At 36.7% G+C, this 15,150-nt stretch overlaps 1 protein-coding gene across 1 annotated transcript in view; it reads right to left on the bottom strand.

Moving 5' to 3' along the window:
* Window positions 1–1,648: 1,648 nt before the first annotated feature.
* The window catches only part of CARNMT1 (carnosine N-methyltransferase 1), a 42,183-nt gene continuing 28,681 nt past the window's right edge, over window positions 1,649–15,150 (bottom strand). The window contains exons 7-8 of the mRNA XM_070375760.1: window positions 4,894–4,997; window positions 1,649–4,233 (exon numbers count right to left, since the gene is read on the bottom strand). Coding sequence (XP_070231861.1) covers window positions 4,132–4,233; window positions 4,894–4,997 — 206 coding nt within the window. The 3' untranslated portion in view covers window positions 1,649–4,131. The remainder of the gene's footprint in view (window positions 4,234–4,893; window positions 4,998–15,150) is intronic.

The following is a 15,150-nucleotide window of genomic DNA, read 5'->3' as shown; positions in this document are numbered from 1 at the left end:
ACTGAGCCACCTGTCTCTACAGAATGGAATTCCTGAGTAGTACAGCGTTATGTTTAACTTCACCTGGACTAGCTTCCTAAAGTGCTTTTTACAAGCTTATTCTAGTACAAGATGCGATGCCTTTTTTGGCACATCCTCACCAGTAAACTTAGTACGGGCCTACCTGAGCAGTGTGGTACATCTCATTGTGGCCTGTTTGTATTTCCCCAGTGAAACTGGGCATTTTTTTTACATAGTTCATGAGCCATTCCTGGAGCAGTAATTCTGGCTCTTTACTCTGCATGGTGTCTTGTTGAGTAAGTTCTAAACGTAAATGTGGTCTACATTATCAGTCTTTTCTTTCATTGTTTATAGTTTATGCTTCTTTTTTGTCTTAAGGCGTAGGCCTTTTCACCATCACCTCTGCTTCAAGACCACTCTGCCTGATCCCAGCCAGCCTCTGCTTGGCCCAACTTGGATCTGTAGCTTTTTGTGAAAGGATTGTTAAATTCTTTGCAGCTTTAAAAAGCTGATATGGTTGTTTTTTTCTAACTGATTTGGAAGAGCTTCTTTTATATTCTGGAAAGCAATTTTCTTATGAGTAGTAGCTGTTGTAAATATTATAAATATTTCCTCCCAGTATGTCTTGTATTTTTACTGCCTGATATCTTAATTTTAACAGTCAAGTTTATCAATGTTTTGTTTTCTGGTTTACACATACTACTTGTTAAGAAGTCCTTTCCTGTTCCAAGTTCTAGACATTGTATGGTTTTATATTTTTGCTTCCATATTTAAATCTTTCATCCATATGGAACTGATTTGTGTGTATACAGCAGTCAACACATATGGAAATCACATTTACTTGTCCACTATGTGCTTTCACATATTCACATAGAGGCATACATCAGAGATATTGCAGATACCACTGCAATAAAGCTAATATCACAATAAAGTGAGTCACAAATATTTTGGTTTCCTGGGGCATATGAATGTTATGTTTACACTGTACTGTCATCTATTAAATGTTTTTTAAAACGTGCATACCTTAAAATCAGTGTTTACAGATCACCACAGCAAAATACAATAATAATGAAAAATTTGAATTACTGCAAGAATTATCAAAATGACACAAAGACATGAAGTGAGTAAATACTGTCGGAAAAGTGATGCTGACAGACTTGCTAGACACAAGGGTTGTCACAAAACTTCAATTTGTTAAAAAAAACAAAAAACACTATTTGCAAAGTGCAATAAAAGGAGGTATGCCTGTATAATAATATTTCACAGTACAGAGGACCTCATAAAAACCACTGAACTAGGTGGTATCAATCCTCTTTCACAGATGAGGAAACAAACTCAGAGTGCTTTGCCCAAGATCACAAATAATAATTCAGGAAAAGTAAGTGCCAGTCCAGTGCTGGACTGTTGCTGGAATTTTCTTCTACTGGTTCCTTTATAATTCTTGTTTGATTATATAACAAAACCAAAGACCAAGTTTAATTAGTACAAGGCCTAGCATACTCAGAGTTCAACTAATGATATTGACTTTCTAGAAGCATATAAAAGGCTAATCCCAGGGTCCAAATGTATTGTTCTCAATTAATTAAAATTCCCATATCTATGGTTATCCCATGTTGGAAACAAGCAAGCAAATACAGTTTCATAGCAATTGTCAGATTTTAATATTCAAGAAAAATTAAGTCCATCATACACATTAAAAATATAGGAAATTTCATGCAGACATGAAGCTTCCAATTCAGCCTTTGTGGCAACTTTTAGAATGAGTTACATATAAATACAGTACATTTTACAATTCCCAAACTTAATTTTATACTGTGATTTATACAGCTTCTCTTTATATTTTACATATCTCATCTTGCTCACTTGATTAACATACCCTAGCCTGTACTGCTTCCGATTATGGAAATAAAAAAAGAAACAAAAGCAAGCAGAATGACCTATCTCCTCCCACTTTATGAAAAAAATGAAAAATCTGTGTATAGTTATTTAAGAAAAATGTTTTAAACTTTAAGGCTTACACACTTTAGTAGCTATTTCTACACATAATACAAAATTAAATCCTCCAGTGACACCTCTATTATTGATTGATACCACAATTTTCAAGTTTAGAATATATTAACTATAAAAGCTATAAGAGAAAAAAAAGGATGCAAATTTGTGTAGTATATTTTAAAAACAGCATTCATAATATGGAGGAGAAGTCAAGAAACAAATGAAATAACTGATTTCATAATTAACTAAAAGCTGTAATTTAGAAGTACAAATAACATTATTAAAGGATAAAACCTGATAGCAAAAATTTTAAGAAATGCCAACCCATTGGTGTCAACCTGTTTTGCCCTTTATGAGAAAACCAAAATCATTTGTTTTGATACAAGCTGTAAAAAAGTGAATACTTATCAGTGAATAAAAAGCATTTCTAAATTACAAACAGCATGCTTCCTTTCAATGGCTTTTTAGAAATACTTATGCTCTTTTTTAAGTTTCTTTCTTTAAAAGAAAATAAGTTCGTTTTTTTTTTCCCTTGCAATTAATTTCAAGTTCATCCATGTGGTAGGTCAGAATTCCCACTAAATGAACATCTGCCAAGTACTCAGGAACACAAAAAAAGAGAAATAGTTTTTCAGAAACATTCAGTAGATTACATACAGGTGTCTATAACTTGACAAATCAACTTAATGGAATCATTTATCACATCATGGGCATAAAGGCCCCAGGTGCTCCTGTAGTGTATGCAGAAAAGATCCTACTGGTTAGGATGTCAAATCACACCAGGACTCCCCTCACCTAACTGACAATAAAGGTGTAAAGATTTATAAATAAGTTTTCCTATGAAAACATGACATTTATGTTACCAGCACATTACTGAGATTAAGTCTATTTAATTAAAATTGCCACAGAGGTCACTTAATGTCATCACAACCATCTATGAAAATATTCAATATTACTCCCTTTTCTCCAAGAAAAGGTTAAAACACATTAAATTAGTCATCTATTTATCAAGCTACTGGAAAACAGGGTAATAAACATTAAAAAAATACAAAGGAAAACTCCCTCCAAAAAAGATCTGCTAGAGGTAGAAATTTAAAGCAGCATATACTGTTTTAGCTATAGCTATCAAGGAACAAAATGGATACTAATCTGAAATTATGCTAATGGTTGCTGCTTACAATATTAAATACACAGACCATGGGCAGTTATTTATCCCTAAATTTCATAATGAAAATTTCTCCACATTAATACTATCATGACAGTTTTTACTAGTATATAATTGTTTTAACGGAAAAAAAAAGTGCTTGCTTTTGTAATTCAGGTAATCTAAAGGAAAGACATTATTGTAAACATCTAACTGACAAACTATTTGTTTATAGTTTGAAATCATATATTTCAAATGGGCAGATTTTATTCTTATTTTCCCAGTTTCCTAGCGGTACCTTTAATAAATACTTGTGTGCCTCACTTAGAATGCTGAGATCTCATATATTTCAGAGTGATCCATGATGAGTATGCTTTCAAAGTGTTCAACTTAGTGTGACCAAAAGACTAATTTGATCCTATAAACTCAGCATTTTGTAAAGATGAAATGTTTGATGCTAACTATAAATCCAGCTGAGCTAGAAAATAAAATAATTTGAATGATAAAAAAGGATAAATATTTTCTGTATAGATTGCTTAGGTTCAAAGTAAACAAAATCCCAATTCCAGATGTTGAAAGTGACAAAGGATCCTTAAAAAATAACAAGTACGATGCATTCAAAACAACAAAAAGGGAGATTTTTATGGATTGCAATACTATAAGTTATTCATATGGCAGACTTAACGGACAGCTTCATGAAGACACTGGAAATAAAGTTTTTTCTACTGAAAGATAATTCTGGGCTTCAAGGAAAAAGTATACTTGAAGACATTTCCTCCATTTTTACTTGTGTAGTACAAATATGCATGGCATAGTATATTTCTGAAAAAGCGATAGACATATTAAGAAAATAGACACTATTTCTAAATTTTGTTAGGAATAAGAAGGCACCACTGATTTGAGGTTGTGTCCTGTCATTATGATAGTTGATTCTGAGTTGTTTATTTCAGCATTTGCTATTAAACTTTTTTCTTGATGATAATCACTTGAGACTGTTATTGTGGTTTACGGACCACAAACAAAACACATTCATAGTAGTATTTCATCATGGATAGATCATTCACAGTATATGTTGACAAGACAGATTCTTTTTCCACCTGAAATGCAAACAGTGATCATAATGATGATGAAAACAACATGCTATTTTAAACATATTCTGTGTATTATTCATTTATTACACATACATACCCTCTAAGATTGGCACTGTAAGTAATCTCAAATTACAAACAATAGGTCACACCTACAGTAAGTGGTGAAACTGGAATTCACGCTCAAGAAGTCTTAATTCCAGAGCCTGAACTCTAAACTACTATAATATACTGCTTCTTTTTAAGAACAAACCTGTTGTTTTTTAAATGAATCAAATGCTTCTAAATAAACTAAAATAGTCGAAGTAACATGAAACCTTATAATCATATAAGGGAAGACCACACAGTACAAAAGTACATATAGTAAACTATCCCTCTTACATCTGACCTCTCATCCCATCTACCTGTGATGTGTCTACAAAGGCCAGTATTATGATAATGGTCAGCTAACCCTTATTGAAAGGTGATTATACTAGGTATGACAGCTTTCCACTTACATACACATTATCCCAAATCCTTATAATTCTAAAAGCTAAGAAGTATTATTTTCACTTCATGGGTTAGAAAACAAAAGAGGTTAAGAAGTAAAGCCAGTAACTGCCATGATATCACCATTTCTGTTTGAGTGCTCTGAAAGTTAAACTTTGACAATACTCATTCCATCCTTACCTCTAACTGGAATCCATACTGCAGAACAACATTTTTTATATCCTCATAGCTTAATTCTATGGAAAGTTCATTCGCCAAATTTTCAAAGTGGTACAGCAGAGGACCTATAATTTAAAGATATTATGACACTACTTAAATATAAACATACACTACTAGCTGTTTAAACTGAACTCCCAAGTTAAGTAATAAGTTGGGTAGAGGATGAAATATAAAAAGGAGAAGTAAAGAACTGTTATATTTGCCAAAGACAAGTATCCCTAAAACTTTGCCATTTGAGTGCTGGGCCTACATTCACAGGGAGTGAGTCCCTCTGGTGTAAGAGCCTTGCACTGTGATTCTCCCCGTCATGGGCTTTATACCTATTAACTCTCTAAGTTCCTGAAGGAGTGGCTGAATCACAGAATACCAGGTCCCCAAAATGCAAGGGTATACTGTAACTATAATTCCATAAGTATATGCAAAACTGCAGTTACAAACTATTTTGTGAAAACAGAGAAGGGTCTTCAAGCCAGGCTGGGCAGGAAAAAGTGTAGGGGTCAGGGGGGTTGGAGAGTTATAGGTATGGCTTCCTGGAAGGAAAAGGTGATACTAGAGCTGGTGTATTATTTTTTTTTTTTTGGCTTGTGGGATCCTAGTTCCTCAACCAGTGATCAAACCCAGGCAACCACAGTACAGATGTTCCAAGTCCTAATCACTGGACACCTAAAGCTGGCTTTTTTAAAGCACAGTTAATATTCCAGCTCTAACACCAACAAATTCTTCCCCACCTGTAACATGACTTTAATGTGATATAACACACCATGCATACAGAAGGTGCTAGGTTAACCACAGCTATTACAACTTTTTAAAATGACATCCCCCCTTTATTATTCTCTCACTCTAGACATCCAAGGAACTGTTATCTGACTCAAACCAGATATTCCATTCTTTTAAATTTCACATTTTGCCCAATCTATCAACTTCATCCAGGTAACATTATCATTCCATAGTTATACTAAGGGACTAGACAATCTTCTCTTTACTTTCATTGGGTTAATTATAAATCCTGAGACCAACTCACCACCCCCACCCTACCTCACTCCTCTTACCATGTGTTAATAAGCACAAGAGATAAAAGCAACAAACAAGACAAAATTGCTGGTCCCAAACTGCTGAGCACTCTGTGGAACTTACTTAGGGTTAAAAGGTTTTTCTTCTTCTTTTTTTTTTTTTACTGTACATAAACCACTAGAATAAAATAATTATAATTTATATATTAGTGTTCTTTTCAAGGAGAAGGCAATGGCACCCCACTCTAGTACTCTTGCCTGGAAAATCCCATTGATGGAGGACCCTCGTAGGCTGCAGTCCATGGGGTCACTAAGAGTCGGACATGACTGAGTGATTTCACTTTAACTTTTCACTTTCATGCATTGGAGAAGGAAATGGCAACCCACTCCAGTGTTCTTGCCTGGAGAATCCCAGGGACGGGGGAGCCTGGTGGGCTGCCGTCTATGGGGTCGCACAGAGTCAGACACGACTGAAGCGACTTAGCAGTAGCAGCAGCAGTTCTTTTCAAAAGATAGTAATGATTGCCCACCAAACTACTCTATCAAAGTTAAGTTCCTGTTAAGTTTTATTAGTACTAGTAAAAATGGACGGTGCTATCATTTACTGAGCACCTGTTGTATCCAAGATCATCCCAAAGCTTTTGAAGCATTCTTTTATTAAAGAATGCAGAGCCTCACAGCCAAGTATCTCCAGTACTAAAGCGTATGCTGTTCCTCCTCTATTATTTGAAGAACCTCCAATAATACTGTTTTATTATATTTACATAAACACATTCCTATACTTCTTACAGACTCAGACCATATTTTATTTCTACTCATTTGTGTTTCATTACAAGCTACGTGAACAAAGGAACATGTCTTATGTTTCTTTTTAATCCATTATAATGCCCAGCATAGCACTGAATATAGTTAATCATCTGTAATTTTACCACCTGAAGACAACCATTACAGTTGCTTTGTATTTTTCAGTCTCCTACTACAAATGGTACTTCAACAAACATATCTGCTTATATTTCAGAAATATATTACAAAGACATGCCTTGCAGTGGAGTTTCTAGGTCAAAGAGAGTAAATATTTTTACTAACTTGATTCAGACTGCCAAAATGCTTTCCAAAACAGACATACTACTTTTCACTCACAATTGCAATTAAGTACTTGTTTTAACACCTTACTTAACAAGGGGTGGGAATGCAATGGTACCGTCACTCTGGAAAACTGGTTGGCGGTTTGTTGTAAAGTTATACATGCATGTTCCACATATGACCCAGCAATTCCACCAGTAGGAATGAAAGCTTGTGGCTACACAAAGATTTATACATGAGGGTTTATAGCAACTTTATTCATAATCATAATAATTTGGAAACAACCCAAATGTCCATCAGCCAGCCAAAGAATAAACAGAATGTAGTATATCCATACAATGAAATACTACTCAGCAATAAAAAGAAAAAAGCCACTGGTACATGCAACAAAATGGATGAATTTCAAAAGCATTATGCTAAGTGAAGGATGCCAGACACAAAAAGCAGCTTACTCTATGATTCTATTTATATGGTTTTCTGGCAAAGGGAGAACCATAATAACATAGTTCTACCTGCCAGATACTGAAGATGAGAGAACTGACTACAAAGGTCAGAAAAGACCTTTTTCGGGCAAGTGATAGAAATGTTCCCTATCTTGATAGATGTAATGGCTGCATGATTATCCAGCTTCCAAAATACTTCAAGTTATACATTTTAAAAAAGTGAATTTATTATATGTTAACTATACCCCTCCTCAAAAAATCTAAATTATAAAGAAAAAACACACCAAGTATTTTTATTAAACTAAGTATTTGCTAATTTGGCAAGAGGAAAATGATAGGCCATGCATAATTTCATCTGCATTATCTTGAGGCTGAGCAGTTTTTCACATTTATTATGCTCATTCTTTACTATTTTCAAATTTTTATTTTTTTAATTTACTTTATGGCCATGCCACAAGTCATGCAAGATGTGAGTTCACCAACCAGGGATTGAAACTGTGCCCCCTGCAGTGGAAGAGCAAAGTCTTAACCACTGGACCACCAAGGAAGTCCGCAGCTCATTCTTTAAAGGAATGTTTATCAAGCACCAAGCAAATACCTGGCACTGAATATATAAAGATGGATAAAACACTATCACAATCCTGAAGGAGTTCTTTATTTTCTCAATTCTGTCTCTTCACAGTTCTTAAAATTTTTTATTGAAGGGATAATTGCTTTACAGAATTTTGCTGTTTTCTGTCAAGCCTCAACATGAAATCAGCCATAGGTATACATATGTCCCCTCCCTTTTGAAACTCCCTCCCAATCCCACCCCTCTAGGTTGATACAGAATCCCTCTTTGAGTTTCCTGAGTCATACAGCAAGTTCCCATTGGCTATCTATTTTACATACGGTAATATAAGTTTCCATGTTTCTCTTTCCATACATCTCACCCTCTCCTCCCCTCTCCCCATGTTCATAAGTCTATTCTCTATGTCTGTTTCTCCACTGCTGCCCTGTAAATAAATTCTTCAGAACCATTTTTCTAGATTCTGTATATGTGCGTTAGAATACGATATTTATCTTTCTCTTTCTGACTCACTTCACTGTTTCAGGTTCATCCACCTCATCAGAACTGACTCAAATGCGTTCTAATGGCTGAGTAATAGTCCACTGTGTATATGTACCACAACTTCTTTATCCATTCATCTGTCAACGGGCATCTAGGTTGCTTCCATGCTCTAGCTATTGTAAATAGTGCTGTAATGAACAATGGGATGCGTGTGTCTTTTTCAACCCTGGTTTCCTCAGGGTATATGCCTAGGAGTGGGATTGCTGGGTCATACGGTGGTTTTATTCCTAGTTTCTTAAGGAATCTCCATATTGTCTTCCATAGTGGCTGTATCAATTTACATTCCCACCAACAGTACAAGAGCATTCCCTTTTTTTCCACACCCTCTCCAGCATTTATTATTTGTGGACTTTTTGATGATGGCCACTCTGACTGGTGTGAAGTGATATCTCATCGTGGTTTTGATTTGCATTTCTCTAATAATGAGCGATGTTGAGCATCTTTTCATGTGTTTGTTAGCCATCCATATGTCTTCTTTGGAGAAATGTCTATTTAGGTCTTTATCCCACTTTTTCACTGGGTTGTTTGTTTTCCTGGTACTGAGTTGTATGAGCTGCTTGTATGAAATTAATCCTTTGTCAGTTGTTTCATTTGCTATTATTTTCTCTCATTCCTAGGGTTGTCTTTTCACCTTGCTTATAGTTTCCTTTCCTATGCAAAATCTTTTAAGTTTAATCAGGTCCCACTTGTTTACTTTTGTTTTTATTTCCATTACCCTAGGAGGTGGGTGATAGAGGATCTAGCTTTGATTAACGTCATCGAGTGTTCTGCCTCTGTTTTCCTCTAAGAGTTTTATAGTTTCTGTTCTTACATTTATGTCTTTAATCCATTTTGTCTTCACTTTTTTTTAATGGCAATAACAGAAGCAAAGAAAACATTTTTCCCTTAACTGTAAGTATAATGTAAGCTCAATAACAGAAAGCTAAAATAACATGAATAACATAAAATCAAACCCATGTCTAATCCTAGTAAAGACAGATAACCACTTGAAAACTGAATGTATCTCCTTGCAGTCTTTCCTTGATGCATTAGAATGAGATATTACATGTACAGTTTTGCATCTTATAGCCCAGGGAAACAAACAACTATAAGCAAGAGCCAGCAGCAACAAGAGAAAGCAGAGGCTGACCTGCAAAGATGTGAGATATTACAATTATCATACAAAATACACTATTTTCAGAGAAGTAAAAGACCATTGAGAAAACATATGCAGAGAACAGAACCTTCTTAAATGGCATAGCTAACCAAAAACAAACAAAAAAACAAAATAATAAAAATAACCTCCCCACACACACACAGTCCCCACCAAATAGAAATGAAATAGATGTCAGACACAGTGAAACAAAAAATTGTGAATGGGAAGACAGGTCAGAATAAATTACCTAGAATGCAGGACAGACAGACCAAAACAAGAAAAAAAAAATAGCAAGTAAAGCAAAGTGAAAGCTTTGTTGAGAAGGTCGAGAGTACATTTGACTGCATTTCCAGAAGAAGAGAAAAAGAATGTGGGAGAGGAGGTACACAAAGAAATAATAACTGTTATTATTTATTTTGATGCTAAGGTTGTCTCATTGGCAAGTGGAGATCTGTTTTAAGCTAAGATTTTTCAGAACTGATGAAAAAATTTACAGACTCAGGTGGCCCAACAAACTGTATAGTTTTTAAAAAGAACAATTTACATCTGAATATAATATTGAGCCTGAAAAAAAACTACAAAGTGAAAATCTTAAAAAACAAAACTGATTACTCAAAGAAGCAACAATTAAAATAGCTGAATTTTAAACAACAAAATAGAAGCTGCTGGAATGATGTCTTAAATGTGCTGAAAGCTATATGCCAACTTTGTACTCCATACCTAAAGTTGCTATGGAACCAGAAGTATGAGCATAAACTCACGATTTATAAACATGAACTCATGTTTATAGACATAGAAGGATACATACATATACTTATAAAAAGGCCTAGAAGCAACACCATGACAGTGGGAGAATGCAGAATTTTGTTTCTACATACCATTCCCCATTAAAAGGAGCCAGAAATCCTTGGAAAAACTGGCTGATCTCAGACAGAAAAAGTGGAAGATGAGCCCAGAATACCTAGTTATGCCAGAAAGAAGATGCTCAGACAATGGCAGGGATATGTCAAAAGGACACAGGAGCCAGCTTGAAGGAGATCCCATTTTACTGAATCTGGGATCAGATTAGATCAGATCAGAGAAGTCGCTCAGTCGTGTCCGACTCTTTGCAACCCCATGAATGGCAGCACGCCAGGCCTCCCTGTCCATCACCAACTCCCGGAGTTCACTCAGACTCACGTCCATCGAGTCAGTGATGCCATCCAGCCATCTCATTCTCTGTCATCCCCTTCTCCTCCTGTCCCCAATCCCTCACAGCATATGAGTCTTTCCAATGAGTCAACTCTTCACATGAGGTGGCCAAAGTACTGGAGTTTCAGCTTTAGCATCATTCCCTCCAAAGAAATCCCAGGACTGATCTTCAGAATGGACTGGTTGGATCTCCTTGCAGTCCAAGGGACTCGCAAGAGTCTTCTCCAACACCACAGTTCAAAAGCATCAATTCTTCGGTGCTCAGCCTTCTTCACAGTCCAACTCTCACATCCATACATGACCACAGGAAAAACCATAGCCTTGACTAGACGAACCTTTGTTGGCAAAGTAATGTCTCTGCTTTTGAATATGCTATCTAGGTTGGTCATAACATTCCTTCCAAGGAGTAACTGTCTTTAATTTCATGGCTGCAGTCACCATCTGTAGTGATTTTGCAGCCCCAAAAAATAAAGTCTGACACTGTTTCCACTGTTTCCCCATCTATTTCCCATGAAGTGGTGGGACCGGATGCCATGATCTTTGTTTTCTGAATGTTGAGCTTTAAGCCCACTTTTTCACTCTCCACTTTCACTTTCATAAAGAGGCTTTTGAGTTCCTCTTCACTTTCTGCCATAAGGATGTCATCTGCATATCTGAGGTTATTGATATTTCTCCTGGCAATCTTGATTCCAGCTTGTGCTTCTTCCAGTCCAGCGTTTCTCACGATGTACTCTCCATATAAGTTAAATAAACAGGGTGACAATATACAGCCTTGACGAACTCCGTTTTCCTATTTGGAACCAGTCTGTTGTTCCATGTCCAGTTCTAACTGTTGCTTCCTGACCTGCATACAGATTTCTCAAGAGGCAGATCAGGTGGTCTGGTATTCTCATCTCTTTCAGAATTTTCCACAGTTGATTGTGATCCACACAGTCAAAGGCTTTGGCATAGTCAATAAAGCAGAAATAGATGTTTTTCTGGAACTCTCTTGCTTTTTCCATGATCCAGAGGGTGTTGGCAATTTGATCTCTGGTTCCTCTGCCTTTTCTAAAACCAGCTTGAACATCAGGAAGTTCACGGTTCACATTTTGCTGAAGCCTGGCTTGGAGAATTTTGAGCATTACTTTACTAGAGTGTGAGATGAGTGCAATTGTGTGGTAGTTTGAGCATTCTTTGGCATTGCCTTTCTTTGGGATTGGAATGAAAACTGACCTTTTCCAGTCCTGTGGCCACTGCTGAGTTTTCCAAATTTGCTAGCATATTGAGTGCAACACTTTCACAGCATCATCTTTCAGGATTTGGAATAGCTCCACTGGAATTCCATCACCTCCACTAGCTTTGTTCATAGTGATGCTTTCTAAGGCCCACTTGACTTCACATTCCAGGATGTCTGGCTCTAGGTCAGTGATCACACCATCATGATCATCTGGGTCGTGAAGATCTTTTTTGTACAGTTCTTCTGTGTATTCTTGCCACCTCTTCTTAATATTTTCTGCTTCTGTTAGGTCCATACCATTTCTGTCCTTTATCTAGCTCATCTTTGCATGAAATGTTCCTTTGGTATCTCTGGTTTTCTTGAAGAGATCCCTAGTCTTTCCCATTCTGTTGTTTTCCTCTATTTCTTTGCATTGATTGCTGAGGAAGCCTTTCTTATCTCTTCTTGCTATTCTTTGGAACTCTGCATTCAGATGTTTATATCTTTCCTTTTCTCCTTTGCTTTTCACTTCTCTTTTTTTCACAGCTATTTGTAAGGCCTCCCCAGACAGCCATTTTGCTTTTTTGCATTTCTTTTCTATGGGAATGGTCTTGATCCCTGTCTCCTGTACAATGTCATGAACCTCATTCCATAGTTCATCAGGCACTCTATCTATCAGATCTAGGCCCTTAAATCTATTTCTCACTTCCACGGTATAATCATAAGGGATTTGATCTAGGTCAATACTGAATGGTCTGGTGGTTTTCCCTACTTTCTTCAATTTAAGTCTGAATTTGGCAATAAGGAGTTCATGGTCTGAGCCACAGTGAGCTCCTGGTCTTGTTTTTGCTGACTGTATAGAGCTTCTCCATATTTGGCTGCAAAGAATATAATCAATCTAATTTCAGTGTTGACCATCTGGTGATGTCCATGTGTAGAGTCTTCTCTTGTCTTGTTGGAAGAGGGTGTTTGTTATGACCAGTGCATTTTCTTGGCAAAACTCTATTAGTCTTTGCCCTTCTTCATTCCATATTCCAAGGCCAAATTTGCCTGTTCCTCCAGGTGTTTCTTGACTTCCTACTTTTGCATTCCAGTCCCCTATAATGAAAGGGACATCTTTTTTGGGTGTTAGTTCTAAAAGGTCTTGTAGGTCTTCACAGAACCGTTCAACTTCAGCTTCTTCAGTGTTACTGGTTGGGGCATAGACTTGGATTACTGTGATATTAAATGGTTTGCCTTGGAAACAAACAGAGATCACTCTGTAGTTTTTGAGATTGCATCCAAGTACTGCATTTCGGGCTCTTTTGTTGACCATGATGGCCACTTCATTTCTTCTGAGGGATTCCTGCCCGCAGTAGTAGATATAATAGTCATCTGAGTTAAATTTACCCATTCCAGTCCATTTTAGTTCGCTGATTCCTAGAATGTCGACATTCACTCTTGCCATCTCTTGTTTGACCACTTCCAATTTGCCTTGATTCATGGACCTGACATTCCAGGTTCCTAATGCAATATTGCTCTTTATAGTATTGGACCTTGCTTCTATCACCAGTCACAATCACAGCTGGGTATTGTTTTTGCTTTGGCTCTATCCCTTCATTCTTTCTGGAGTTAGTTCTCCATTGATCTCCAGTAGCATATTGGGCACCTACTGACCTGGGGAGTTTCTCTTTCAGTATCCTATCATTTTGCCTTTTCATACTGTTCATGGGGTTCTCAAGGCAAGAATACTGAAGTGGTTTGCCATTCCCTTCTCCAGTGGACCACGTTCTGTCAGATAAGTTGATTTAAATCATTTATATCCTTAAGTTTCTAAAAGTTCCAGTTAAGAGACAGTGATTATTAGACTAGATGAAGTGGAAGTCATTCAGATGTATAAAACTCTTTGTGACCCCATGGACTATACAGTCCATGGAATTTTCCAGGTCCAAATACTGGAGTGGGTAGCCGTTCCCTTCTCCAGGGGATCTTCCCAACCCAGGGATTGAACCCAGGTCTCCCTCATTGCAGGTGGATTCTTTACCAGCTGATCCACCAGGGAAGCAAAATTTAACTATATGCTGTATATAAGAGATACGTCTAAAACATAAAGATACAGAAAAGATTTAAGAGAAAAAGATCCAACATACAATTATTAAAAGCTCAGTAACTGTATTAATATGTCCACTTAAAGAAACATGGCTTACATCCATGCAAAACAGACAGCCAGTACCCAAACCCCAGGAAAAAGCTTTGTAGGCAGGGTAGGGAGGTGTTGTGGGTAGAAATACGGTAACTGGTGGTCACTGTCCAATCATTTTCCAATGCAGACTTTTAATTGATCCTCTTCTTTTCTGTCCTATATTTCATCCTCACTCTTTATTAGCCCATGCTTTCATAAATTCTGCTCCTTTTCCATTCACTTTTTCCAGTGAATTAAACTTCTGGTCTCCTGGCTGAGCATGGTCTGGAAATGTACATAAGGTGGGTGTCTTGGAAGAGGTCAGCTATTCCCTACATATAGACTTTCAATTTATGTTTGTTTCATTTGGTGCCTCATTTTCTATGGTTATTCCAGGTCAACTGGCTGTATTCACATTGGTTTCTTTGCAAAACTTATCCATCTACCCTATCTTCTGAAATACTGTTACATTCTTTTGTCCCCTGATGACATCCTTCCATTCTTTATCCATGTTTATAACTTTTTATGAACTGTTAACATGATCTCAATGAGGAACTAATACATGTGTCCAAGTGTCCAATCATCTACCTTTTATAGGCAATCTCTCATGTTTTTAAAAATTCTGTAGCTTTATAGTGCTTTAAACTCTAATAGGCTCCATTTCTCATTACACATTACAAAGATCTCCTTTGGTACTTTAACTTGCTAATTCTTCCAGATGAAGGTAGATTCACTTTGATAACTGCCTGCCTTCCACTATCCAACTATGTATCAGGGCATGAGTGTACACACACAGACACATAGACACAAACACTTCTGCACCCCCACTTTTTAAATTACATATAGATGCATTTAAGGGGTACTAGTCATCATGAAAAACCGAAAAACA

This window comes from Bos mutus, chromosome 8, assembly GCF_027580195.1.
Source record: "Bos mutus isolate GX-2022 chromosome 8, NWIPB_WYAK_1.1, whole genome shotgun sequence".
In the NCBI taxonomy this organism is placed as follows: domain Eukaryota; kingdom Metazoa; phylum Chordata; class Mammalia; order Artiodactyla; family Bovidae; genus Bos; species Bos mutus.
Note: the sequence above shows the minus strand (reverse complement) of the source record. Positions and strands in the feature narration are given on the sequence as shown.